Below are 25,716 nucleotides of genomic sequence, written 5' to 3' on the forward strand. Positions count from 1 at the left end.
TGCACCATGCTGTCACTAAACTTGAAAAAATGATGTTTAGTTAGGCTACCAAATGTTTTGACAATCACAATAGCTTACACTTATAGTTTGTGAGTCTCTAGTTATTACCACTCTGATTCATGTCCGTTTCAGCCTGATGTTTCTGATGTTAGTTTGAACTTTTCCTTAGGCAACATGCAGAAAGTAAACATCATGCATGCAACGTTACCCGAGGGAATGGATATCAGCAACAGTGGCGTGTTCGTGGACGCATACGAGTATTTACCTGAGGGAATGGATATCAGCAGCAGCGACGTGTTCGTGGACGCATACGAGTATTTGCCTGAGGAAATGGATAGCAGCAACAGCGACGTGTTCGTGGACGCATACGAGTATTTGCCTGAGGGAATGGATATCAGCAGTGCTCCTCAACCATCGACCAGCGCTGCTGTGTTATATCAGGAACGTCCTCAAACTCCCGGACAGGAGCCGACTCCAGCCACAGATGCGCTCGAGACCGAGCCAATGGTGGACTACGCTCAACCATCGACCAGCGCTGCTGTGTTATTGCAGGAGCGTCCTCAAACTCCCGGACAGGAGCCGACTCCAGCCACAGATGCGCTCGAGACCGAGCCAATGGTGGACTACGCTCAAACATCGACCAGCGCTGCTGTGTTATCTGAGAGAAACCCCAGCAGAAGCCCAACAGATAGACCTGTGAAGATTAACCCAACAGGTAACTGTCTTGAGGACATTAATACAAATCAAAACTCACATGTAGTGGTCGACCGATATATATATCGCCAACGCCGATATTTGGCATTTTTAAAACATCGGCCGATTCGTTTTTCTGATTGGCCGATGAGTTAGAAATGGGACTTTTATTTTGACTTGCGGCGCTGAGAACACAAGCGCGTGAGAAGAAAACGGCAGCGCCTGATCACACACTCACATTCTCCGTCTTCATTAGTTAACGATCTCTGTCAGTCATATCTTAACACTTTTAAACAGAACTGGTAAACAAAGAAAGTAAATGGTGTGCGAAAAAGTAAAGAGTTTGCTTTCGTATTATTTGTAACAGAAAAGGCAAACAATCAGGCTAAAATACTTTCTCAACTGCCGTCAACATTCAGCAAATCCACATCTACATCATTTAAACAAATCTCTGAATATCAAATAAGCATTTAATTTCACAAGTCAGTGATATATGCAATTTGGAATCCAGCTGTGATATCTTGTGAAGTGTGCATTTGTAGCCGATATAAACGTGTTCCTGCGAGTGACGCTCGGGCCGTGTGAAGCGAGTGAGTGCGAACTGAAGATCAGCTTCACGGGAGACATGATCGAAAAACTTTAAATCCTTCATTGTAAAATATGCTGTGCTATATCCAGTTGCCCACTGTGTCATATTCATATAGTTTTCACTGTGTGCTGTATGTAAAATTAGCATTACCTTTATTTGAAGAAATATGATTATCAGTGCGCACGAAATTACCAGATTACTGAGTGTCCTGTTACAGTGTTTACTTCCTTTTTATTCACATATTCACATATTTTTAAACAATTACTTTATTTGAGAAAAATACTGTAATAGGCTTGCAGATTCAAGAAGTTGCCATCTCGAGTATAAGGAACATGAACTTAAATGCAAAACCTTAATGCTAATTATTCACATGTGTCAATTTCAGCCTGTTTACTGATTTTATTAGTGATCTTCACACCGGTTGGTTCCTCGCCTGTTCTGCACAGGTGTGTTTAGTCACATGCAGTTCAGTCTCATGCTGTTGTGTGTTTTTCAGGATCCTTTGACTCTTTTTATGAACTGGGAAAGAAACTGGCATCAAGATCTCATGGCATCGTCTATGAAGGAATTCGCAAATCAGATGACAAACAAGTATGTTGCTCTTTCTCGATACACCAAACTTTCTGCCTCTTGTTTCCTTCTGTCTTTCGAGTCCTGACATAAACATCAGTGTTTACAGTTTTGATCAAAACATGTTTTAAAAAAGATTGTAGATTGTCATCTAAACAACTAAAATGTATCAGTTCACTTACGCTTGCAAATATTTTCTTTATTTCTTAGGTGATCATCAAATTTGTTAAGAAGCGCCGGTTTGATTTCCACGTAAGTTGACACGATTTTATTCTTCATGAAAATTACTATTAAGAATTATTTATTAAATTATTATTCGGTAATTGATAATTCTGCATGTAGACAGCATAGGATAAAACTGAAATAGACAATCAAAGCCTTGAAGCATCAGTTGTATTGTACATGTACAGTTGGTTGTTTTCTTCCTGAATGTCCCTCACTCTTTAGTGAGGATGTTTGAGGTTCGGAGTCAACTAACCTTTCGTCAATCTCTTCTTTTAGATTGGCCATTCCGAACCTTTGTGTCGAGAGGCAGCTATAATGCGGATAATGAGACACAGCAACCATGTCGTGAAGTTATACGACTGGTTTGACATGGAAGATCACAACATCTTAGTTATGGAGCATCCAGGTACCAGCATGACCTTGTGTGATTTCATCAAAGAAAACGAAGGTCGTCTGACTGAAGCGGTAGCGAAAGACATCATGCAGAAACTCATCGCTGCGTTTCGGCTCTGCAGTGAACGGGGTGTTTATTATAAAGACATGAGCCTGAGTAAAGTACTCATCGACCCTGACACCATGCAGATCAAGTTAACCGGCTTTTACAGAGCACTGACCATCATCGAAACACGTGAGTTTGCTTTTCCAGCACAAATCACTGATTTATTATGCACAGGATATGGAAATAAGGCCGTTTTAAAGTTTTTTTTTAACACTGAAAACGTATTGCTTACAGAAACAGCCAAATCGAAATCAGCATTAGTGAGGAGATTTCACGCTTTATTTGCAACCAATGAAGGCTTATACAGAGTGCTGAAGGGGATGGTCGAAGCAAACTCTTTGAAACTCTGGTTTGGTTGGAAAAATACACGCTTGTCCAAAGGTGAGACCAAAAACAAGAACGAAATGGAAATAGCATTGCTTGAAAGCATGTCAAGCTCTTACACAAGTGACAGTAAAGTTACCTTGATGACAATTAAGCAAAGTGTAAAACACAGCGGACTGACAGTGAAGTTTAGCAATGAATAAATGTTCATGGGCATCCAGAGAATGCCATAGTAACAGCAACAAATGCAGTGTATTTGATATTAACATTACCGTACTTACACAAACGACATATCTCAAAATCAAACAGGACTAATCAGCTCTCTTCTGAAAACGTTTACAGAATGCCAGGATCTACTTCGGAAACTTCGTGACAGAGAGTCAGAGATCACCTTACAGAACATTTTAGATCATGACTGGTTTAAAAAAACACCAGGCACTGATGCACTCGAGTCAGACGGTGAGTCTCGAGTTATTACCACTCTGATTCGTGTCCGCTTCGGCCTGATGTTTCTGATTCTGGTTTTAATTTTTCCTTAGGCAACATGCAGTTTGAGGGAATGGATAGCAGCAGTGCTCAACCATCGAGCAGAAGCCCAACAGATGTGCCTGCGCAGAACGACCCGACAGGTAACTGAGGACATTAATACAAATCAAAACTCACATGTACAGTAGGTAATCAACCAGAATGCCTATTAGCGCTGCGGTAGCTCCCCGCGGCAAAGTCACCACAGCAAAACTAAACCAGTCGCATTTCAAAGTCATTCCCGAAATGACCGCCAGGTGGCCCAGAGGGACATTTTGCTTAACAGTAAGGATGAAATACTACAACTATGGTCATTTCCAAATAAGCCTACAAACATAAACATGAAAAATAAAAAAAAGAGCTATTGAAATCCCCTTTACAATAATGTTACAAAAGTGTAAAGTGTGTCACAACAGAAGCCTATTCAGCGCGAATAGCAGCGCAATAGCAAACAAGACTACAATACTTAGGCCATGTTTTGGTCTTACAGATACGAGTAAATCATTCAAAAACTGTAAACTTTTATTCATGTACACTCACAATGGGCTAACGACAAAACGTTTTCTGTGGTGGAAATACCCACTGTGGTTCGAGATTTATTTGAAAAAATAAAAACAACCCCCTTTGCTTAATTCACAAATCGCTCCCTGGTTTTCAGGATCCAAAGATCCAGCCCGACTGATCTCTGTGGAATTTAATATTGAGTTGAACATTTTTTTTCACGGCAACAAATGAACATGAGTCTGAAGTTAGTTTTTCATTTTGCTTGGTAAAAACTGGCCCAAACCGAAGTAGTGTTTTAATTCTTCAATTAGCCTATTGAAATAATGAAATATTTAGTTAAACTCTTTTATGACAGAAATATTACTACATATAGCCTAAATGATTTAATTCCGTCATTATCAACACTTTAATAATGTTAATGTCTGCGACTTCTCTTTGTCTCAGACTCGTCTCAGAGCCGTGGGGGGTTTGGGGGGGCAGTTATCGGGGGGGCAGGACAGTAGTGTTGAGCCTATGGGTGTTAATGTCCTGTCTTTCATATGGAGAGTGTCGGATAGCAGAACAGGCAAAGGAAAGATTCCTTTCAGATAAATCTCTCGATGTGTCCAAATAGGTTTTTCATTGAAAAAAATGGAAGGGTTCAATCCAGTTGTTTCAACTGGTTTTGTAGGGTTTTAGACTGTGTGAGCAGTGTGTATGATTGTCAGCATTCTGGCCTTATCTAAACATGAACTGTTGACTAAACGCGTTTATGCCAACTAAGCGAGTGCGAGTATTATCAGCTGAAGCCTGTGTTACTACCCTGAAACATTTAATATCGAGAGAGTGAGAGTGACAAAATAAGCTAAAAAGAGATCCAGGAGCGCATCTGCGAGAGAGAGAGAGGCACAGAAAAACGCCCGTGTTATGTTCAGGAAAAGACACACACACACACAAACGAGCAGTGCTTGGGTATAACGCTACTTGTTTACTCTTTTTACTTTGCCAGTCACAGAACACGGCAGCCCCCCAGGCATGCGCACAAAGATGACTTTACAACGGTATTACGACAACAGATAACAATGAAGAACTGGTTAACAACCACAACATTTTCCCCCCTCCCACCAAGCTTAAGTATGAAATATAGCCTCAAAGTCCTGGAAGTGTGCAGGACGTGCCCTCGCCCTCACAGGACGAGTTGACGCAGGGGCATCAGTAGATTGCGAGCTTTGACAGTGATCAGTTCCCCCTTCCTGCCTGATGACTTCATCAGGATCCAGATTCGGTGGGGCCAGAATGGAGTCCATGACCCCAGATCGGTTCAGGCATTCATCCCTAATGGAAGGTGCGGGCACTCTTCGAAGACAACTTGCATGCCAACGAGACCCATTAGCAAGCTCAAAAGTGACTGGCCCTAACTGCCGTTTGACCTGGAGGGGCTCGGACAGAAAAGAGCCCAGTTTATTGCTACGGTGTGGCCTACGGGCTCTTACCCAATCCTGTGCTCGTATCTGGGTAGCCCAAGCACGATGCTTGCGGTCATATCTTGCTCTCATGTTGCGCTGACGTTGATGAACCCGTGCCCGGGCAGAAGTGTTCCCTGGGAGCTTATGAGGCGGACGGAGCCTAGTCAAAGGTAATTCTAGTTCCCTGCCAAGCATGAGACTGGCAGGGGAAACTCCCGTAGTGGCATGCTGGGTGGCGCGATAATGCAAGAGTGTTTGGGAGAGAGAAGCTTTAAATGGAAAACCTTGGGCAAGGTGTGCACGTATGCCATTCTTCAGACTTTGGTTAAACCTTTCTACGCCACCATTAGCTTGAGGATGGTAGTAGGCAGTACGTATGTGGACTATTCCCTTGGCCGACAGGTAGGATGAAAACTCACTGGAGATGAACTGTGGCCCATTGTCTGTGGTAATGGCCCGCGGAATGCCCCAACGGGAAAAGAGCTGCTCCAGGGACTCGATCATTGCAGAGGCTGTAACTGAGCCCATAGGCACAACCTCAGGCCACTCTGAGTGGAGGTCATACACCACGACTAGGAACCGTTGATGGTGGGGAACAGAGGCGAGCTCCCCACATATGTCCATCTGTAGATGCTCCCATGGCTTCACAGGCCAGTCGACAGGCTGCAAGGGTGGTGGGGCTGGAGTTCCTGTTTTGCCACTAAGCAGACAAGGTGTACAGTCACGTACAAGAGCTTCTAGCTCTCTATCAATCCCTGGCCACCAAACCAAGTCTCTACATCTTTGTTTCAGTTTAACTATCCCCACATGGCCCTCGTGTGCCATTGACAGAACCCGCTCCCTAAGGGGCGGAGGAATGACTGCTCGGTGCCCCCTTGCAATGCATGACTCACCCCAGCATGTCAGTTCTGTCTTGACTCGTGAGTAGGGGATCAGGTCAGAGCTCACCTGAGCTGGCCATCCTGACCGAATGTAGGTGCTGAGGGTAATGAAGAGTGGGTCTGCTGCAGACTCGTGCTGAAGTTCCTCAAGAGACACTGAGGTCTGTAAGGGCCCATACACTAACTGCACCAGGTCACTCTCTATGTCTGACTCCGGCTGTCTGGCTGTGGTGGTTGACTCCACCGCTGAACGTGACAGTAAATCTGCAACCACGTTGTCTTTTCCAGGGGTAAACAGCAGCTGGTAATTGTACTGACTCAACCTGTCAGCCCATCGGTGGAGTCTGAGTGGCTTGTGGCCAGTTCCCGCAGAGGACATGAGGGCAGTAAGCGCCTGGTGGTCTGTTCTGAGAGTAAAAGATCGTCCATATAAGTACATGTGCCAGCGCTCACATGCCCAAATGCACGCCAGTGCCTCTCTCTCTCCCACTGAGTACTTCTGCTCTCCAATACTCAGAGCTCGCTAAGCGAAAGCAATAGGCCTTTCAATTCCGCCATGCATCTGTGACAGGACTGCTCCGACTGCCACCGCTGACGCGTCACATGTCACTAGGGTAGGACTGGAGAGATCAAAATGAGCTAGTGTTGGTGGTGATGTGAGGAGGTTCTTGAGTTGTTGAATAGCACGTTCACACTCCGCTGTCCATGCCCAGGGGGTGTCATTTTTGAGCAACTGTCGCAGGGGTGCAGTGATTGCTGAATACTGAGGTAAGAATCTGAGATAGTAAGCAGTCATGCCAAGGAAGGATGCAAGCTTTCCAGCCGAGGCCGGCACAGGAAGGTTGAGGATGGCCTCTACATTGGACTGCAGCGGTGTGATACCCGAGCTGGACACCCGAAGGCCAACAAAGTCTATTGCTGGGGCTGCAAACACACATTTTTCTGTGTTCAACGTCAGATTGTGTTTAGACAGAGCTGTGAACACCTGTCTCAGGCATTCATTGTGAGCGGCCACATCCTTTCCATGTACCACAATATCATCCAAGTACACAGCCGTACCCGAAAGCCCTGCTAGGACAGTGGCCATGATTTTCTGAAAGCAGCTAGGTGCTGAACTAAGGCCAAAAGGGATTCTCTTGAAACGGAACACCCCCATGTGAGTAACGAATGCAGTCAGGTTTCTACTGTCCTTGTGCAGGGGTATCTGCATGTAACCTTGCTTAAGATCCAGCTTCGTGAACACTGAGGAGCCATGGAAAAGTGTTGTAAGTTCCTCAATTGTCGGCAGTGGGTATTTGTCTGGCACCACTGCCTTATTAGGGCCCCGAAGGTCAATGCATAGACGTATGCCCCCTGACCGTTTTTTCACAATCACAAGATTTGAGACCCACGGAGAAGCATCGATGGGCTCAATGAGGTCTGCTGTTAGCATGCCCTGCAGTTCAGTGGTGACCTGGTCACGCATGGCGAGAGGCACTCTTCGTAGTGGCTGGATGACGGGCGGTACATCCGGGTTAAGTAAAGGTTTGTGTGCGAAAGCAGAAAGGCAGCCTAAACCACTGAATAGATTGGGAAACTGTGTGTGCCATGGAGAGTCCACCTGAAGGATAGTCACTCCACTGTTGTCATGCAGGGAAAAACCAAGACTAATGAACAGGTCCAGACCCAGAATATTAGCACCGTGCTGTGTGATGTAGAATGGGAACTCCGCCAGACGTTTTTTCCCATATTGTACCGGCAGCTTAATTAAACCAGTCACTGCAATGCTGGCTTGACCATAACCACATAGTTTTAGAGGTGATGGTTGTAGCTCCACGTCAGAGAAAAATTTCTTGTAGGTGGCCATATTAAGCAACGACACTTTAGCTCCTGTGTCCAGAAGCAGTGGAATGCAACAGTCTTTCAGCTGTACACCACATGTAGAGAAAGTGACTGAATGAGGACCAACCGTGTGAATTACTGCTGGTGAGGGCTGAGATGAGGTACGTGAGCCTGAGCTGGACTTTGATCTGCACCACCTTGCAAAATGGTTTTTTCAATAATTTGGTCTCTAATTAATTCATCACGTAGAGCACCGAATTTGCATGGCTCAGCAAGGCTTCTTAAATCAGCGACAAACTGGCTGGCTGACTCACCCGATCGTTGGCATCTTTGTCTGAAGTTTAAGCGTTTTAACAGCACGCTATGAGTCTTTTGAAAATGTCCCTTTAATTGCGCAACAGCTTCAGAGTATGTCTGTGCGGTGCCGAGTGATTGGAAGATCCGTACTCCCTCTGCACCGAGACAATGGAGGAGAAGCGCGCGTTTTCTCTCATCCGAGACATCATCCAAGCCCGCGGCAACAAGGTACGTCTGAAATGACACATACCAGCGCTCCCACAGCACAACAGGTTCGCCAGCGTGGGGCAGAAATGGCTCAGGTGGAGGCAAAGATAAAGCCATCCTCGTCGCCAAATGTTATGTTCAGGAAAAGACACACACACACACAAACGAGCAGTGCTTGGGTATAACGCTACTTGTTTACTCTTTTTACTTTGCCAGTCACAGAACACGGCAGCCCCCCAGGCATGCGCACAAACATGACTTTACAACGGTATTACGACAACAGATAACAATGAAGAACTGGTTAACAACCACAACAGCCCGTTCTTAATTTATGGTGCTTTGTAGGCTACTGTTTTCATTTTGTACCGTTTTAATTGTAGCTTACATAACAAAGCTGCAATTTCCTTGTCAATACAAATTTAAAATGTCACAAATCTTTTGTTATGGCCGGAAAGCACTGGCAATCGTCTCAATTTCGTGAATGATTCACAAAACAATAATTCAGCCTGGTCTTGATTTTCTGGTGCGATGGGCTGATAATCTTCAACAGACCTTCGGGTTTAGTCGTCTGTGCAGCACAACAGAGGCGCTGCTGGAATCTAGCACACTGATGTTGTAATGTGCCATTATTAATTAAACAAAACGCTTGATTCTAATAATCTGTTACCTATTTAAGCATTAAGAACTGTAAAACATAAACGCTGTCGGCTAACATTGGTTAACAGCATGTAGACTACAATGTTATCATCTAAACACCTATTCATATAAATGGCAGACAATGAATAGAACAATGCTCCGAAAAGTGTTTCGAATCAATAAATGAATATTTCAGAAGTTTTTACTTACGACAAATAGCATATTAAACAAGAAACACAGTTATGAATATGAGTTATGATAGAGGTGCGATTCGAACTCAGAACGCGTGTAGCGCCACGAGGCTCATGTTGAAGCGTTGCCCACACAGCTATCACCTGAACGCTGTCTAATCAACACGAGCTTAACGTCTTATCCTGACGCAAAGACTCATTGATGGGACATTTTTCTATTGCAATGTTTATGTTGAAATGTTTTAATTATTTATTAAAGAAAAGTATGCTAATAATAACAACCTACTGTAAGCCTTATTTAATTCTTAATTAATCCTAAAACACAAATTCTGCCGACTAACATCAGTTAGCAAGTCCTGACAATGTTTTAATTTTACAATCATTTATTTTAAGTTATTTCACTGTTATGTCAGTTATTAAATCTACTAACAAATTAAAATAACACGAAGTAAAAGACAAGTAGGCTATTATAGTATACTCAAGTGTATAACTTGAATTTATCTGCGTCCTCAGCCCTCAATGAGCCGCGGCAGATTACGCCATAGAGAGCATAAACGTACACTTTTCAAAGTCTGTGATTACAGCGCCAATTAGCGGTAAAGGGCAGCAAATACACATCCCAATTTGCCACCGCGGGGAAACGGCGGCGGCAAAACTATTTTCTGGTTGAGTACCAACTGTATGCAGAAATAACAGCGGGACACATGGGGGTGTGCGATATCACAGTATTTGATCGTGGACGAGTCTCCACGATCTGCTTCTGAAGAAATGTCGTAGTATCGCGTTACTGCGCTCATTCTATCAGTGGCAGTTCTGTTACATTCACGTCACATGTTAAGACAGAGGTAGAGTTACACTCACGGGACACTGCCATTCACTAAAGTTCATTATTTGCATGTGATTGAAAGCCTTGCCGGCTAAACATCTCATTCACATACACCCGACGCTCACAGGCACTAAAAGTCTGTCAAACAGCGCCTGGATACTGGACTAAGTTATCTTTCTAACATGACCCTCAGTGCTAAACCTGCTAATTATTCACATGAACATCTGGACAGTTTTACATTAATCATTCAGCTGTAATCTGTGCTAATAAATGTTTCTAATCAATATTCTTTGCTTTCCGAAAAACACACTGAAGGGAGGGAAGGCCGTCCTCGTTTGGCTGCTGTAAAGCGCGGCTTCCAGTCCTTTATAGGGAAAGTATGTCCTTGTGTGCCCGAGCCTTCGCAGGAGCGGCCACAAACTCCCGGACAGGAGCCGAGGCCAGCCGAGCCCACAGACCGTGAGTCTCCAGTCATCATGCAGTGCTGTAGTCTAGAGTAAACTGAGATTCCTGCACACCTAGTTCTAGAGACAATCCAATATAGCAACAAGCCGCTGCTGCTACGCTTACATTCATGAGAACATATATGCTACTTTTACTTACAGTAGAGGTATCACGTACCACTGGATTCATGTCCATTTCAATCTGTTGTTCTGGTTTTGTTTGTAATCTCCACTCATACTGGCTCCTGATCTGCACAGGTGTGTTCAGTCTCATGCTGTATGTTAACACGTTGTTGCTGTGTGTTTTTCAGTGACCTTAAGATTTCCTCGTCAACCGACACTGCAACATAAATACTTTCGGTGTCTTTATAAAGTGGGAGAGAAAGTGGGATATGATGATCGTGTCCATGAAGGAATTAGAAGATCGGACGGCCAGAAAGTATGTTGCTCTTTCTCCAAAAACAAATGTTTTGTCTCTTGTTTCCTTCTGTGAACTTTGAGTCTTGCCATAAACATCAGTGTTGACAGTTTTGTTCAAAAAGTGTTTAAAAAATGTAGACTGTAGAAAAAAAAATTGTCTTTATTTTTTAGGTTGCCATCAAATTTGTTGAGAGGTGCAGACTTTGGGAAACATCGGTAAGTTGACAAGACTTTATTCTTCATGAAATTCTCCAGTAAGAATTGGTTTGTTAAATTCGATAATATAGATAGTATGATATATAACCAGTGTTGGGCAAGTTACTTTTAAAAAGTAATTAGTTACAGTTACTAGTTACTTCTTCCAAAAAGTAACTAAATTAGTTACTCAGTTACACATTATAAAAGTAACTAGTTACTTCAGAAAGTGACTATTGCGTTTCTTTCAAGTCAATTTTTAAATGCTCAAATGTGACCCCACCTCCACCCCTCTTTAACAGAACTTAAAATACATGTGCATGTTCAATTATTTATGATAAATCTGAATATTATAATGAAATGGACACTTGATACAATACATTATTAACAGAAACAGTGTAGAAAAATCTAAGACTAATTCTAAGACTTTATTCTTCATGAAATTCTCTAGTAAGAATTGGTTTGTTAAATTCGGTAATATAGATAGTATGATCTATAACTGAATTACACAACCAAAGCCTAGAAGCATCGGTTATAGAGTTTTTTTTCATTAGCTGGGTTTCCATCCAAACGTGAAGCAAATCTTTTTCGAATGAGCATCATTATGTGAGCAAATGTTTGACTATTCCTTTTAACTCTAATGAAAATAGTGTCAAAGTCAGTTAGAATAATCAAATGTAACAATTTATTTTGTCAGGTAAATGTATCATGCCAATTACATAATCAATCCAAAGATAATCGATACCAAACATCAAATGCTCTGGAATAAAGAGAAGAGATGCAAACCAAACATTTAAAAAAATACATGAGTCTGAGAGTCGCGGACACTCTCAGCCTCACGGCCTGATCTGAACTACAGAAAGGCCCAGAATCCCTCGCTGCGGCCCATTAAATAGCCAGAACCTCTTTCACATGGAAACAATGGTAATATGCATTCAGAGTTGACACCTTTTGGGGGTTGGATCATCTTCCTTTGTGTGCCAGTTATCTCTAAACTCTTAAAAACCATATTACCTTTTGTTTTACTTATTTGGAAATGAGACATTTGTACCAGTCACACTGAGACATTGATTCGAATGATACTGTGATGTGCTTACAATGGTTTTATTTTGAATAGTTCAATATAAATCAAATTAATTTGGCAAATGCGTTTCCATCTCCCAATATTCGCATTATTCCTTTTTCGCACAAGTCAAAAACCACCTCAAGTGAGTGTGTGAACTTTTTAGCGACGTAAGGGATTTTTTTCTCATTTGCCGTTTCCATCATGTTTCTGATGCGAGACTTTAAAATGTGCATAAAAACAGGGTGATGGAAACATGGCTAATGCTTTCATCTTTCATTTCCCTCACTCTTTAATTAGGAGATTTGAATTTAGCCAATGTTTTATCAATCTCTTTTCTTTAGCCTAAGTTTGTCGAAGAGGGCACTTCATTGCTGAAAATGCAAAAGCGTCCAACTTGCGACCATTCCGTACGTCTATATGAGCGTTTCATCTTGGAAGACCAAACCGTCCTGGTAATGGAACATCTTCCTGCCTATGTGACCTTGAGGGAGTTCATCAGAGGAAACGGAGAGTGCCTGACTGACGAGACAGCGAACCGCATCATGAGCCAAATCCATGTTGCAATCCGTCACTGGACGGATAATGATCTTTCTTACCCATTACTCAAGAGATTGATACTGATCAACCCAAAAACCCTGCATATAAAATATGCACACCTTGCCGAAAAAGAATTCAGTAGTGAGTTGGCTTTTTGAACACAGATCACTGATGACTGGTGATGTTTTACTAAACACTGGAAATCTATTGCTTGCAGGAATTGAAGAAACGGATGAGGATTTGCGCTGTGAATACATCGCTCTATTCTTCATGGAAAAACACAACAAAGACCGATTATTAGGTAAGAATGATAACAAGAACAAAGTGGAACTAACATTGCTTGGAAAACATATAAAGTTCTGAAACATAAAGTGACAGTAAAATGATAAGTGTCAAACCTTGATGACAAATGAGCAAAGTGTAAAACACAGGGGACTGATAATGATTGTTAGCAGTGATTAAATGTTCATGTCATAGTAACAGCAACACATGCTTTGTATGTCATGGTAACATTCACCTTACGTGTACACGCCTACTACAGAAAGGCCAAATGTGATTAATCCGCCCTCTTCACTTACTCTTCCACAGAACATGTGCCTGATGCAAAATACTACTTGACTGCAGAGAACTTGGTAGATCATCCCTTGTTTGCAGATTTGGACATAGAATGAAGAAGAGAGAAGCCAAATAAGTAAGAAAAAGATTATTTTTTGTTTGTTTAATCAATTCTGGCCTTTAAATCAAAAAGATATTATTTGAGACAGACTCAGACCTGCCAACCTGTTCGCATTTTGACCTCAAAGTACGCTGGTACGATTTGTCATTCTAAACTACGCAAAAGCCTGTTGCACGCGCTGTCCTCAAATCAAGCAACAGCAGAAGAAGAAGAAGAGTTTGGCCGATCACAGCGCTGGCTCATTCCCCAAATAGCAAGCCAGGATGATTGACAAATGCGTAAGGCTTATGATAGAAAAGAGACAGCGACAGAGAATCCCGCTCGATCCCCCTTTCACTCCCGCTGTGTGACGGGTTTCTTCAGCGAGGACCGTACAGTCGTCTCGGTGCGTCCGGCTCCTCACGCTAAACAGGCTGCGGGAGATGTGTTAAAATATTGAGTTGAGTTAACTTAATCCTCTGCGTGATCGCATGGATTGACTCTGAAAATACGCTTTGTCATTCATAGTCACTCGGAACAATATGATCTAAATAAACTTGAAATCGCTATGGCTTTATGAAAGTGCTCTGACTTGTGGATGACTGACAACTGCGAGTCTGGAGAAACAAGCATTTATTTATTCATTCTCAGTGTTGAGAAATGTAGCATGAAGAATGTGTAATGTTCTTGTGTTAAAAATATCTAAAGTACCAAATTATGTTAAATATTCTTTCAGTATGAAAACTAGCGTGTTAATTACTTATGGATTTAAAAGTACCGTTGTCTCAGTGCTGCGCAAGCTCTCTCACTTTTGGTAACAGTATGAATGAGGACGTAAGAATGCAGATTTGTCATTTTAACTGAAATTAGGACTGGTGTTGCTTAAGACATTGTCGGTCAGTGTTTCTGTAAAAATAAAACGAACAATAACACTGATAAGATAATAATACTACTACGAATTCTGCTACTAATAAGAATATAAACCGCACTAAGGATTGATGAACTGCCGGGTTCGTGAATATTAATCACTGCATTCGCTCAAACTAATTTGCTGAAATCAAAACGATGAGATTGCCATTTGCGCATTAGTTTCTTGCTCATAAAGGCTGAATAATTGAAATGAACTACATTATTTTTACAGGACAGTACAAATAATATCGTTCACATGTAGCACGTCAATGGACTACTTGCACAACTTCTTCCGCGTTCTAGTTAGTGCATATCGGGAGTTTCCGGTTACAGCTTTCAGCACACCTCCACACATTCAGATTATTATCACTGTTTAATGGCTGCCAATTGATTAAAACAGTGAATACTCTGTGTTCTCTGTGAATACTCTGATCTCTGTGTTAATTATCTTGAGCCTGCTGTGCATTCTGAATAATAAATAGCTAAAATATATTTATCCACTAAGCTGTGGCAGTCCTATATGTTCGTCTTCTCATGAAGTTTTTTTCTCTTTCTGACATGTCATACCGGTTGGGTTTACATTTTTAAATGAAATTGAGTATTAAAAGAATTGCTTGTGTGCGCTGGTGTTTAATCCAGTCTTTTAAAATGGGCAGACCGAGGTGCCTGTAACCATGTTAAATAGGCTAGGCTATTTAATCAATAACACACACAGCGTAGAGGAGAATGACAGTCAACTACTTGGAATGTTATTGCATTTTGGGCATAAACATGTAAATAGTGAAAAGATTGATATTGAAAAATGACACAGAATGGTTAAAATATTTAATCCCAATAAGCAAATGTTGGTGATTCGCACTAATGTTATTCTTCTGTTCTCACACACTTCAGCGTCGCGGTCGCTAGTTTAGACGACCACAGTACATTGAAAGTAAACATAACCAGAAATGAGTGAGGCGTACTATATCATTCAAATATTATAAAGTTATTGTTGTAATTCGTGTCCAGGTGCAGGTCCAGCATCTGATCTGAATAAGGCTGGGATCGGAACATTATATTATGCAGTGCATCTGGTTGGAAGTCGGAGTCATCACGCCGGTATGTAGACGAGATTGTTGAGGATCAGTGCCGATGACTGTCGTGTCGATGAGGCCTTCACAGGGCTGATGAAGGATGCGTCATGGATGGGTCCAGGTGCAGGTCCACCATCTGATCTGGATACGGCCGGGATCCGGCTGACTTCAGTAACAGGGAAGGAACTGGTTGACACTTCAGGACTGCGTTGTCGTAGTGTCCAGGCGAAGGTCCTTCATCAGATCTGGATCCGGCAGACTGCGGCAAACCTCGGATAAACAGAGCGACTAGTATTAGCGTAGACGCCATCCTTATGATGTAACGAGTAGATCAGGATTTATGTGGAGTGTCCCCGGTTCCGGCTGATCTAAACTATGCAGCCTAACATTGAATTATAGACACACACACACTCACTCAATCTCACACACACACACACACACACACACACACACACACACACACACACACACACACACACACACACACACACACACACACTCAATCACACACACTCACACACACACTCAATCACACACACACTCAATCACACACACTCACACACACACTCAATCACACACACACTCAATCACACACACACTCTCTCACACACACACACACACTCAATCACACACACTCACTCACTCAATCTCACACACACACTCACTCAATATCTCTCTCTCACACACACACACACACTCCCTCACTCTCTCTGACACTCGCTACCTCGCTGCTATGCTGAGTTGGTTGGCGTCTGTAGCTTCGTATCTTCCCGTTTTGAATCATTATTTACTACCATTCCCTTTTGTTTATACTGCTAAAATATCTTACTCAACATCACATATTAACTTGACATCGCTAGCTTCAATCTAAATCGTTACTAGTACAACACGCTAGTAATTCGCTAGCCTGTTGGCGTGCCATCCGTGCGCTCTTTATTTGTTTATTTATTTATTTATTTAGCTTGCGCCTTTCACAAATCCATCAAAGCTGTGGTAAGTAGTGATCAGTCAACAAACACGGTAAGTCATGTCTTCTTCTCCTCTTATTGTGACTTGCACTTTATGTAACATGTATAGCATGGCCTTCTCTGTCAGCACAGGGTTTACATGTGATAAATGCAGGGAGATAGTCAGGCCGACGGAGAAGATTTCAGAACTAGAGACACGCATCCAAACTTTAATTGAGGTTAATTGTAAGAGTGCAAGGGCTTTAGATACTGCTTTGGATGTGACTAGCTTATAGAACACTGTACATTGTTCGGTTCTGGCTGAAGTAGAGCCCGTGCAGCAGGGCAATTGGGTGACTGTGAGGCGCTGTAGTCGCGAGACAAAACACCGCTCTTCGTTCCGGTTACAACATCAAACAGGTTCTCCCCACTCAGTGAAACACCCACTGAGAATCCTGTTGAATGTGCCTCAGTTATTGGAGATTCTATCACACGGAACGTGAAAATAGAGACACCAGCCACCATAGTCACATGTTTGCCGGGAGCCAGAGCGCCTGACATCAAAGCAAATTTAAAAGTGCTGGCTAATGCTAAATGTAAATTCTCTAAGATTATTATTCACGTCGGCACTAATGATGTTCGACTTTGCCAGTCGGAGATCACCAAAATTAATGTTTAAGAGGTGTGTGAACATCGCAAGTACGGTGTCAGGCACTGTAATTTGCTCTGGCCCCCTTCCTGTTCGCCGGAGTGATGAGATAGTTAGTAGACTGTCATCACTCAATGGCTGGCTGTCTAAGTGGGGTCCACAAAATAATATAGAATTCATAGACAATTGGAAAAGTTTTTGGGGCAAACCTGACCTGTTGAAAAGAGATGGTATTCATCCCTCCTGGGATGGTGCTGCTCTTCTGTCTAGTAATATGGCACATACTCTTAGAGCTAAAACTTGACAATCTGGGGCTCAGGTCAGGAAGCAGACAAACTGGCTAAACCGACCGCCTGCCAGCTGTCTCACGTCACCAAGGTCAGATAAACCCCATCACATAGAGACTCTGTCACCTAGATATCATCACATAGAGACTGTGTCTGTTCCCCGAATTAGGAAATACAAAAAACTTCCAAACCCATCTAAGGGTATTTAATTGATGTTCAACAAATAAAAAACAGATATAATACAAATGAAAAAATGATAAAGCTCAGGTTGCTGAATATTCGATCTCTCACATCAAAAGCACTCATAGTTAATGATATGATCACAGACTATAACCTAGATGTGCTGTGTTTGACAGAAACCTGTTCTAAAACCAAACAATTACATTACTTTAAATGAGTGCACCCCCCAAGATTACTGTTAAACATGAGCCTCGTCTAATAAGCAAAGGGGGAGTTGTTGTTGTAATTTATAGTAATACTTTCAAAATGAGTCTAGTTTCAAATAGAATTCTATTGAAGTGTTGGTGCTTAATGTAACAATATCTAGTGTAAATGATAAATCCCGTTTGAGATTTGAGATTTCAGGCAGTGCAGTGTATTCTCCATGAAGAAAAATGATTCATTGCTATAGGAGAGGAAGAATTTTCTAAACTCGTTAAATCATCTAAATCGACTAAATGAATGTTAGACCCTATACCGACTAAGCCACTGAAAGAGATGCTTCTAGAGGTCATAGATCCTCTTCATTAATCATTAATTCTTCTTTGGCATTAGGATACGTACCGGAAACTTTTAAGCTGGCTATGATTAAACCACTTGTTAAAAATAGTCAATTACAGGCCGATCTCGAATCTACTTTTTCTGTCAAAGATACAAGAAAAGGCATTTTTTTCAAATAAACTGTTCCATTTTAGTGCTTAGTGCTGCATTTGACACTATCGACCACAACATTCTTTTAAATAGACTCAAACATTATGTTGGAATTAATGGAATTGCACTAGCATGGTTTAAATCATACTTATCTGACCGTTATCAGTTTGTAGCAGTAAATGAAGAGATATCTTATCGATCAAAAGTTCAGTATGGGGTACCACAAGGCTCAGTACTAGGACCGTTGCTGTTCACTCTGTACATGCTAACCTTAGGAGATATTATTCGACAGCATGGCATTAGTTTTCAATGTTATACTGATGATACTATATATATATATATATATATATATATATATATATATATATATATATATTTATCATATATATGATATATTCTGAAAAAACAGATTCTAATTATTGGACAAAAAACTTCCTCATGTAATAACCTAGAATACTGTCTAACAGTTGATGGCTGCTCTGTCAAGTCTTCGTTGTCAGTTAGGAACCTGGGTGTGCTCTTTGATACCAATCTTTCATTTGAAAGTCACGTGTCTAGTTTCTGTAAAACCGCATTTTTTCATCTTAAAAATATATCTAATTTGCGTCATATGCTCTCAATGAAAAATGCAGAACAATTAGTTCATGCGTTCATGACATCAAGGCTAGATTATTGTAATGCTCTACTGGGTGGTTGCCCTGCATACTTAATAAACAAACTACAGCTGGTCCAAAACGCAGCCGCTAGAGTTCTTACCAGAACCAGGAAGTACGACCATATTAGCCCGGTTCTGTCAACACTGCATTGGCTCCCTATTAAACATCGTATAAATTAAAAAAAAATGCTGATTACTTACAAAGCACTAAATGGTTTAGCTCTGCAGTACTTGAGGGAGCTCTTAACGCATTATAGTCCATCACGTCTATTGCGATCTAAAAATTCCGGCCAGTTGATAATACCTAGAATATCTAAATCGACTGCTGGCGGTAGATCCTTTTCCTATTTAGCACCAAAACTTTGGAACAATCTTCCTAACATCGTCCGGGAAGCAGACACAGTCTGTCAGTTCAAATCTAGACTAGAAACACATCTCTTTGGCTTACCATACACATACTACATTATAGACTTCTATAATTAAATGTTAGGCTGCATAGTTTAGATCAGCCGGAACCGGGGACACTCCCCATAAATCCTGATCTACTCGTTACATCATAAGGATGGCATCTACGCTAATACTAGTCTCTCTGTTTATCCGAGGTTTGCCGCAGTCTGCCGGATCCAGATCTGATGAAGGACCTTCGCCTGGACACGACAACAACGCAGTCCTGAAGTGTCAACCAGTTCCTTCCCTGTTACTGATGTCAGCCGGATCCCGGCCGTATCCAGATCAGATGGTGGACCAGCACCTGGACCCATCCATGACGCATCCTTCATCAGCCCTGTGAAGGCCTCATCGACACGACAGCCATCGGCACTGATCCTCAACAATCTCGTCTCCATACCGGCGTGATGACTCCGACTTCCAACCAGATGCACTGCATAATATAATGTTCTGATCCAATTTGACTTCTGACCTGTAATGCTGCCTGGATCATAAACAGACACTGTTTGCTCGTTGGCCAGAGGAGGACTGGTCCCCCGACTGAGTCTGGGTTCTCCCAAGGTTTTTTTCTCCATTCTGTCACTGATGGAGTATTGGTTCCTTGCCACTGTTGCCTTGGCTTTTGGCTTGCTTAGTTGGGGACATTTAATATTCAACAATTTTATTGATCCGTCTCGCTTAAGGTGGACGACGATGCAATTTTCTTCTAGAAACAAACTTTGTTGTATTTTTTCAAGTTATCACTGTGTAAATAAAGGTGACTTGACTTGACACAATCAAAATCTTGGATATTATTAATAAATTAATTCATAGATAGATAGATTAGAAATATTAGATAGATAGATAAAAATAGTTAGATGATAGATAGATAAGTTAGAAAGAAAGAAAGAGAGAGAGAGAGAGAGAGAGAGAGAGAGAGAGAGAGAGAGAGAGAGAGAGAGAGAGAGAGAGAGAGAGAGAGAGAGAGAGAGAAAAAGAAAGATAGAAAGATAGTTTGTTAGTATCAAAGTTTTAAGAAGTTTTAAAAGCTTGAAGTTTGAAGGATTTCAGTTTGGTTGCAGTTGCAATTGTGTTGTTCATTTTTTGTTTGATTTTTATTTCTCTCCAGTATTTTGCAGACGAGGAGGAGGAGGAGGATAACAAAGTAAAGATAATAAATAAAAAATTGTAATTATAGACCGATTTCTAAATGACAATTTTAGCTAAAGTTTTAGAAACTCTGGTTGGTGATCAGTTGAAGGACTATTTGGTTTCCAACAATATTTTGTCTGACTTAAAGTCTGGGTTTCAAAGGCAGCACAGCACTACTACTGCAACAATGAGGGTCATTTATGACTTTATTGAAGCAATGGACTGTAAGAACACTTGTGTAGCTCTTTTTATAGATTTATCTAAAGCATTTGATACAGTGGATCATTGCATTTTACTGGAAAAGCTACATAATATTGTTTTTTCTGACCAGACTGTAGATTGGTAGACTAATTATTTGGCAGACAGAACTCAGTGTGTTTATTCTGACAACCTCACATCAGCAACATTGACTGTATCTAGTGGTACCGCAAGGATCAGTCTTGGGTCAAATTTTATATTATTAACTCCAAATTTATATTAATAACTTGGGTGAAGACATCCCACAAGCTCATTTTCATTTTTATGCAGATGACACCGTTATTTATTGTAAGGCTGAAACTTTACACCAAGCTTTTTCTAATTTACAATCTGCTTTCAACCTTGTTCAGGTGCAACTGTATCAGCTTAAACTAGTTTTTAATGTTGAGAAAACTAAGATTATGCTTTTTTTCCAAAATCTAAGAAGTCTCTTGACAGTCTTCCAAGTATTTCTACTATACATGGCGAACTGATTGAACAAGTCAAATTGTATAAATATTTGGGTATATTAATTGATGATCAGCTCTCTTTTTAAGTTGCACATTGATAAATTGGTACATAAGCTCAAATTAAAAATAGGATTTAATTTTAGAAACAAAGCCTTTTTTTCTTGGAATACCAGGAGGTGATTGGTTGCTGCAACCTTTCTTACTGCACTCGATTATGGTGACCTGCTCTATAGAAATGCGCCTGATAAATGTTTATCTTTGTTGGATACTGTTTTCCACAGTGCACTAAGATTTGTGTCTGGATATAAAGCATCAACACATCATTGTACTTTGTACAAAATGACAAATTGGCCTTCATTATCAGTGAGGAGGCACTTTCACTGGCTTAAGTTTATTTACAAGTCTATGCTGGATATGCTTCCCTCTTACCTTTGCACTTCTATGTCTCGCAACAGCTGTTCCTACAATTTGCGCTCTGGTAATCTGTGTTTGTTATCTGTACCTACGGTCCGTATAGAGCTCGGTAAGAAGGCCTTTAGTTATGCAGCCCCTTCCACATGGAACACATCGCAGACTGATTTGCAGTTGCGAAATCTGATTTCTTTTGGTCAATTTAAACACTACATGACATTTTTGGAAATAGATGCTATAAATTGCTGTCACTGCTTTTAATATATAACTATTAGTAACTACATCTTTTAAATCTACAGAATGTATAAATTGTACTTTTAAGTAGTCTAATGTTGATTGTTTATTATCAGAACGGTTTTGTTAAATATTCTTCTTGTTGTACGTGTGTTTGTTGTTCATATTTGTTACTGTGCACTGTTAAAGCTGCATTAGGGAGTTTTGAGAAAACGTTGACTGAGCCTGAACATTTGAACAAGGATGCATATTTTCATATTCAGGATTCCGATTCGAGCGGCTGGTATCAAATTATCAGATAAATGAATAGAAAACGCTTTGCTGATATGTCTAGTGCAGAAATCTGAGTTTGGCCCACAAGTGATGGAGAAAAAGACAAAAGGCTTAGTTAAATATATGCGCTGTTTTTTTTTTCCCCCACAGAAAAGCACAAACCTTTAATTAATTACATGCGTGCAGATTGTGTTAAAAGTACCTTTCACAGTAAAACCTCTATCACACTACGTTAACTGACTAGAGGCCCACAGAGAAGGAAATGAATAGTTGAAATAAAGTCGTTATTTTTGTTTGTTTTTGCGCACAAAAAGTATTCTCCCCAACAGGAGACATGTCACCTTTTTCACCACTGTTAAGTTTGCAGGTCTGCATTTGTAAATCTAGGATTTGATCATGCCTTAGTGTAACCAAGCCGTTGGTGCTCTCTGCGGAAATTTGTTTTTACGTAATGTACTAAGTTATGTTTATATTAGTTTATATCATTTATTTTACATGGTCTATTTTAAAAGCCTTGTTCTATAAAACCCATATGATTACTTTGATACTTTATTTGAACAAATAATTATAACTTGTTATTATATATTTAGGTAACACTTTACATAAGTTTCATTAGTTAAGGTGCTGTACAGTTTCTTCCAAAATTTTGCCATCAATTTCTTCGAAATCAGACATAGTAACTACTTTCTCGTGCTGTTGTCTGATCTGCCTGACCCCAGCGCAACTCAAGGATGATCTGATCACCTTTCTGATATTATTGATTTTCTCAGAGAAGAAAGAAGCAAACTCACTGCACTTTCTCACTGAGAGCATTTCACTGGGAATCTGGCTTGGGGGGTTTGTCAGTCTCTCTACAGTAGCAAAAAGTGTGTGTGTGTTGTTTATATTGCTGTTTATAATATTCCAGAAGAAAGTCTGTCTAGCTTTGCCTAGTTTCTTATTGAAAGCATGGATGCTGTCTTTGTAGATGTTATAATGGACTACAAGTTTTGTCTTTTCTGCATTGTCTTTTCATATTTTGCACTGCTGTTGAGTTTCTCCAAGGTGCGTTTTCACTAAAAGAAAGAGAAATAAGAACACAAACTACGACTTTCTTCAGCCACAGCCTTAGATGAAATAATCGGAAGATTAAATTTTTTTTTTTAAATCTCTGAAGATCTCAGCAGAGAAGGATTAAACAACTCCACAGACATCATTTCCAGCTTCATTTATTACTAACCAGATTTACTTTCTGTCAGATGTCTACAGCAGTTCTTATTGAGAATTAACAAGAGGTTTAGATGTTGATATTTGGTTGAAAATATTTAGTTTGCTTTAGTTGCGCAGTGTTTGCTTTAGTTGGGCTCTTGACTTTTGTTAAGTAGTTTCTTTTTCAGCTATTGCAGGTGTTTTCAGAAAACATTTCTGCATAAAGCAGATTAACATGTCTGTTTTAATGGTCAAATGACTACATTAAGTTCTGCATGACTCCAAGTTGTAAAATCTGGCGAAGTTGGACGGCAAAGACCAACCGCCCACTGCACAGATGCCACCAATAGACACGCCACTGGACCACACCTCACAAAGCTTATTTCAGACACACTTCTGGCAGTGTAAAGATGTAATGATCGATAACAAAACAGAGAGAGCTTTGCTGACAAAACAAATGTAATATTTAATTACTACAATACTAACTTCTCGGTAGAAATGTCATCAAGAGTGGGAAAAGTTGTTAAAAATGTACACTTTACACACAAACCCTACCACCAACTTCAAATTTCAGACGCCATTTTTATTTCTTAGCTCAACAGTCAGGAAATGGAACACACAGGATTGTGGGATATCAAAGGCAGCGAAGGATCCATCTATGCTGCCTTCAAAAATCGCTCAGATGAAGGTATATCAGTAGATGGGATGTGGCATGATCATTGGATTGGGACGTGCCTTGTTACCTTCCTACCTCCATCTCCTGCCTGCAGAGGTAGCCTTTTTCAGTTTTCGGACGCAGCCGCCTGGCAAAACAGTGTGATGCCGGAGGGAAGGAGGAGCCTGGTGGAGCAGAAGGGGTGGAGTGTTGAGGTGCAGTCCACAGTGAAAGACCATGGTGGAGCCTGAGGGATGGCAGACCACGGTGGAGCAGAGGAAGCGCAGAGCCAAAGGATTGACAGGCCGAGGTGGAGACATGGGCCTGGGGGCCAAGGTGAAGCAAGGGGATCTGCTTCACAGAGCTATGCGAATGCCGGGCCGGAGCTGCGAGACACCAGAGGAGCAGGCGAATCCAGGGCCGTGGACTGACCTGACGGTGCTGACTCTGTGATGGACCTGTCGATCAGATCCAGCTTCGGTTCAGATGCCGTGGCTCAGGCTCTGATTCCGGGATGAACTCTATGGCTGGCTCTGGCTCTGTGGAGGGTTTTTTGCTCGTGATACGAGTCAGGTGCTGGCTCGGGATTTTGGTCAGTGGAGGATCTCCGTCGAGGTGAATGATGGAGCTGGAGGATCTCTCTAGCTGTCCGGGACACTCCGGGCAGGGGCGATGTGTCCTATCTAGATCTGGCAGAGAGATGGCTGCTGGAGGTGTTAAAAGACCCGGGGACTTGGAGTTGATGGTGGCGTTGTCCTCGACGACTCCCACGGTGAGGGAAGATCCGCAAACCCACAAGGTAGTGATGTGACGTTCGGCACCGAGGCTTCGAAGCTTGTATCAAAAAAACGAAACATCTCACATGAACCACTGTACCGGAGCTTGATTCGTTTTGACATAACCATGTGACCAGTGACGTCCGAAGCTTCGTTTTGACAAACAGCCACGTGACTGCTTCATATTCTGATTCATAAATAGCGCGAACCTTGCGCAGGTTTCGTGTCATGCGCTTCGGTAGTGAACTGAGACCGACTGAGACTGAACCACAGAGTGAGCTCTTTTGAATTTTCAGCATGGAACCAGCCAAGCGTTTTCAGGTCGTATCCACAAATACAGTGAGCTAATTATTATTATTATTATTTTGTCATAGCAGACGTTTTGACAGCCGTTCTGAATCTTCGAAGAAGGAAACGCAATGCATTGGAGGACACTCTTTTTTCTGCGCCAATACGATTCATTTTACAGTGCGTTGCGACGCAGCACGCGTGCTTCTCGAGCAAGAGCCCGGGTAGCTCAGTAGGTAGAGCATCAGACTTTTAATCTGAGGGTCCAGCGTTCAAGTCCCTGTTCGGGCGAAGGAGCCTCTTTTTGTGGAGCGGTACGTTTTGTTGCTGAGTTCTTGCTGATCTACACTGGCCTCGGGCATCGACGCCTTTGTAGTCAAGGACACGTCGGGTAGACCGGTAGCTCGCCTTGATCGTATAGTGGTTAGTCCTCTGCGTTGTGGCCACAGCAACCCCGGTTCGAATCCGGGTCACGGAAAGGTTTTCTGGGTGCCATTGAAATTGAGCTCCATGTCACCACCTCTCCTCACCCCGTCCTTCGGACTACTCTTTTTGTGCACGGTGCGTACCCTTGATGTGCTCTGGATGTTCGAGGGAATTGAAACTGGGACCTTCTTTGAAAGCATGAGCTCTCAGGTTCGAACCCTTAGAGAAAAGACTTAAAACG

General features: G+C 41.7%; 1 protein-coding gene and 1 long non-coding RNA gene across 2 annotated transcripts in view; both read left to right on the forward strand.

Moving 5' to 3' along the window:
• Positions 1-25,716, forward strand: part of LOC143719415 (uncharacterized) — a 694,388-nt gene that overhangs the window by 101,095 nt on the left and 567,577 nt on the right. The window lies entirely within an intron of this gene.
• Positions 505-13,052, forward strand: LOC143719428 (serine/threonine-protein kinase pim-3-like). The gene is made up of 9 exons (XM_077209779.1): positions 505-715; positions 1,779-1,873; positions 2,354-2,705; positions 2,811-2,957; positions 3,243-3,359; positions 3,440-3,529; positions 10,988-11,115; positions 11,268-11,312; positions 12,699-13,052. The coding sequence occupies exons 1-9, from the start codon at positions 505-507 to the stop codon at positions 13,050-13,052; spliced, it is 1,539 nt and encodes a 512-aa protein (XP_077065894.1).

This window comes from Siphateles boraxobius, unplaced genomic scaffold, assembly GCF_051911475.1.
Source record: "Siphateles boraxobius isolate OS27281-9 unplaced genomic scaffold, OSU_SipBor_1 63, whole genome shotgun sequence".
Lineage (NCBI taxonomy): Eukaryota > Metazoa > Chordata > Actinopteri > Cypriniformes > Leuciscidae > Siphateles > Siphateles boraxobius.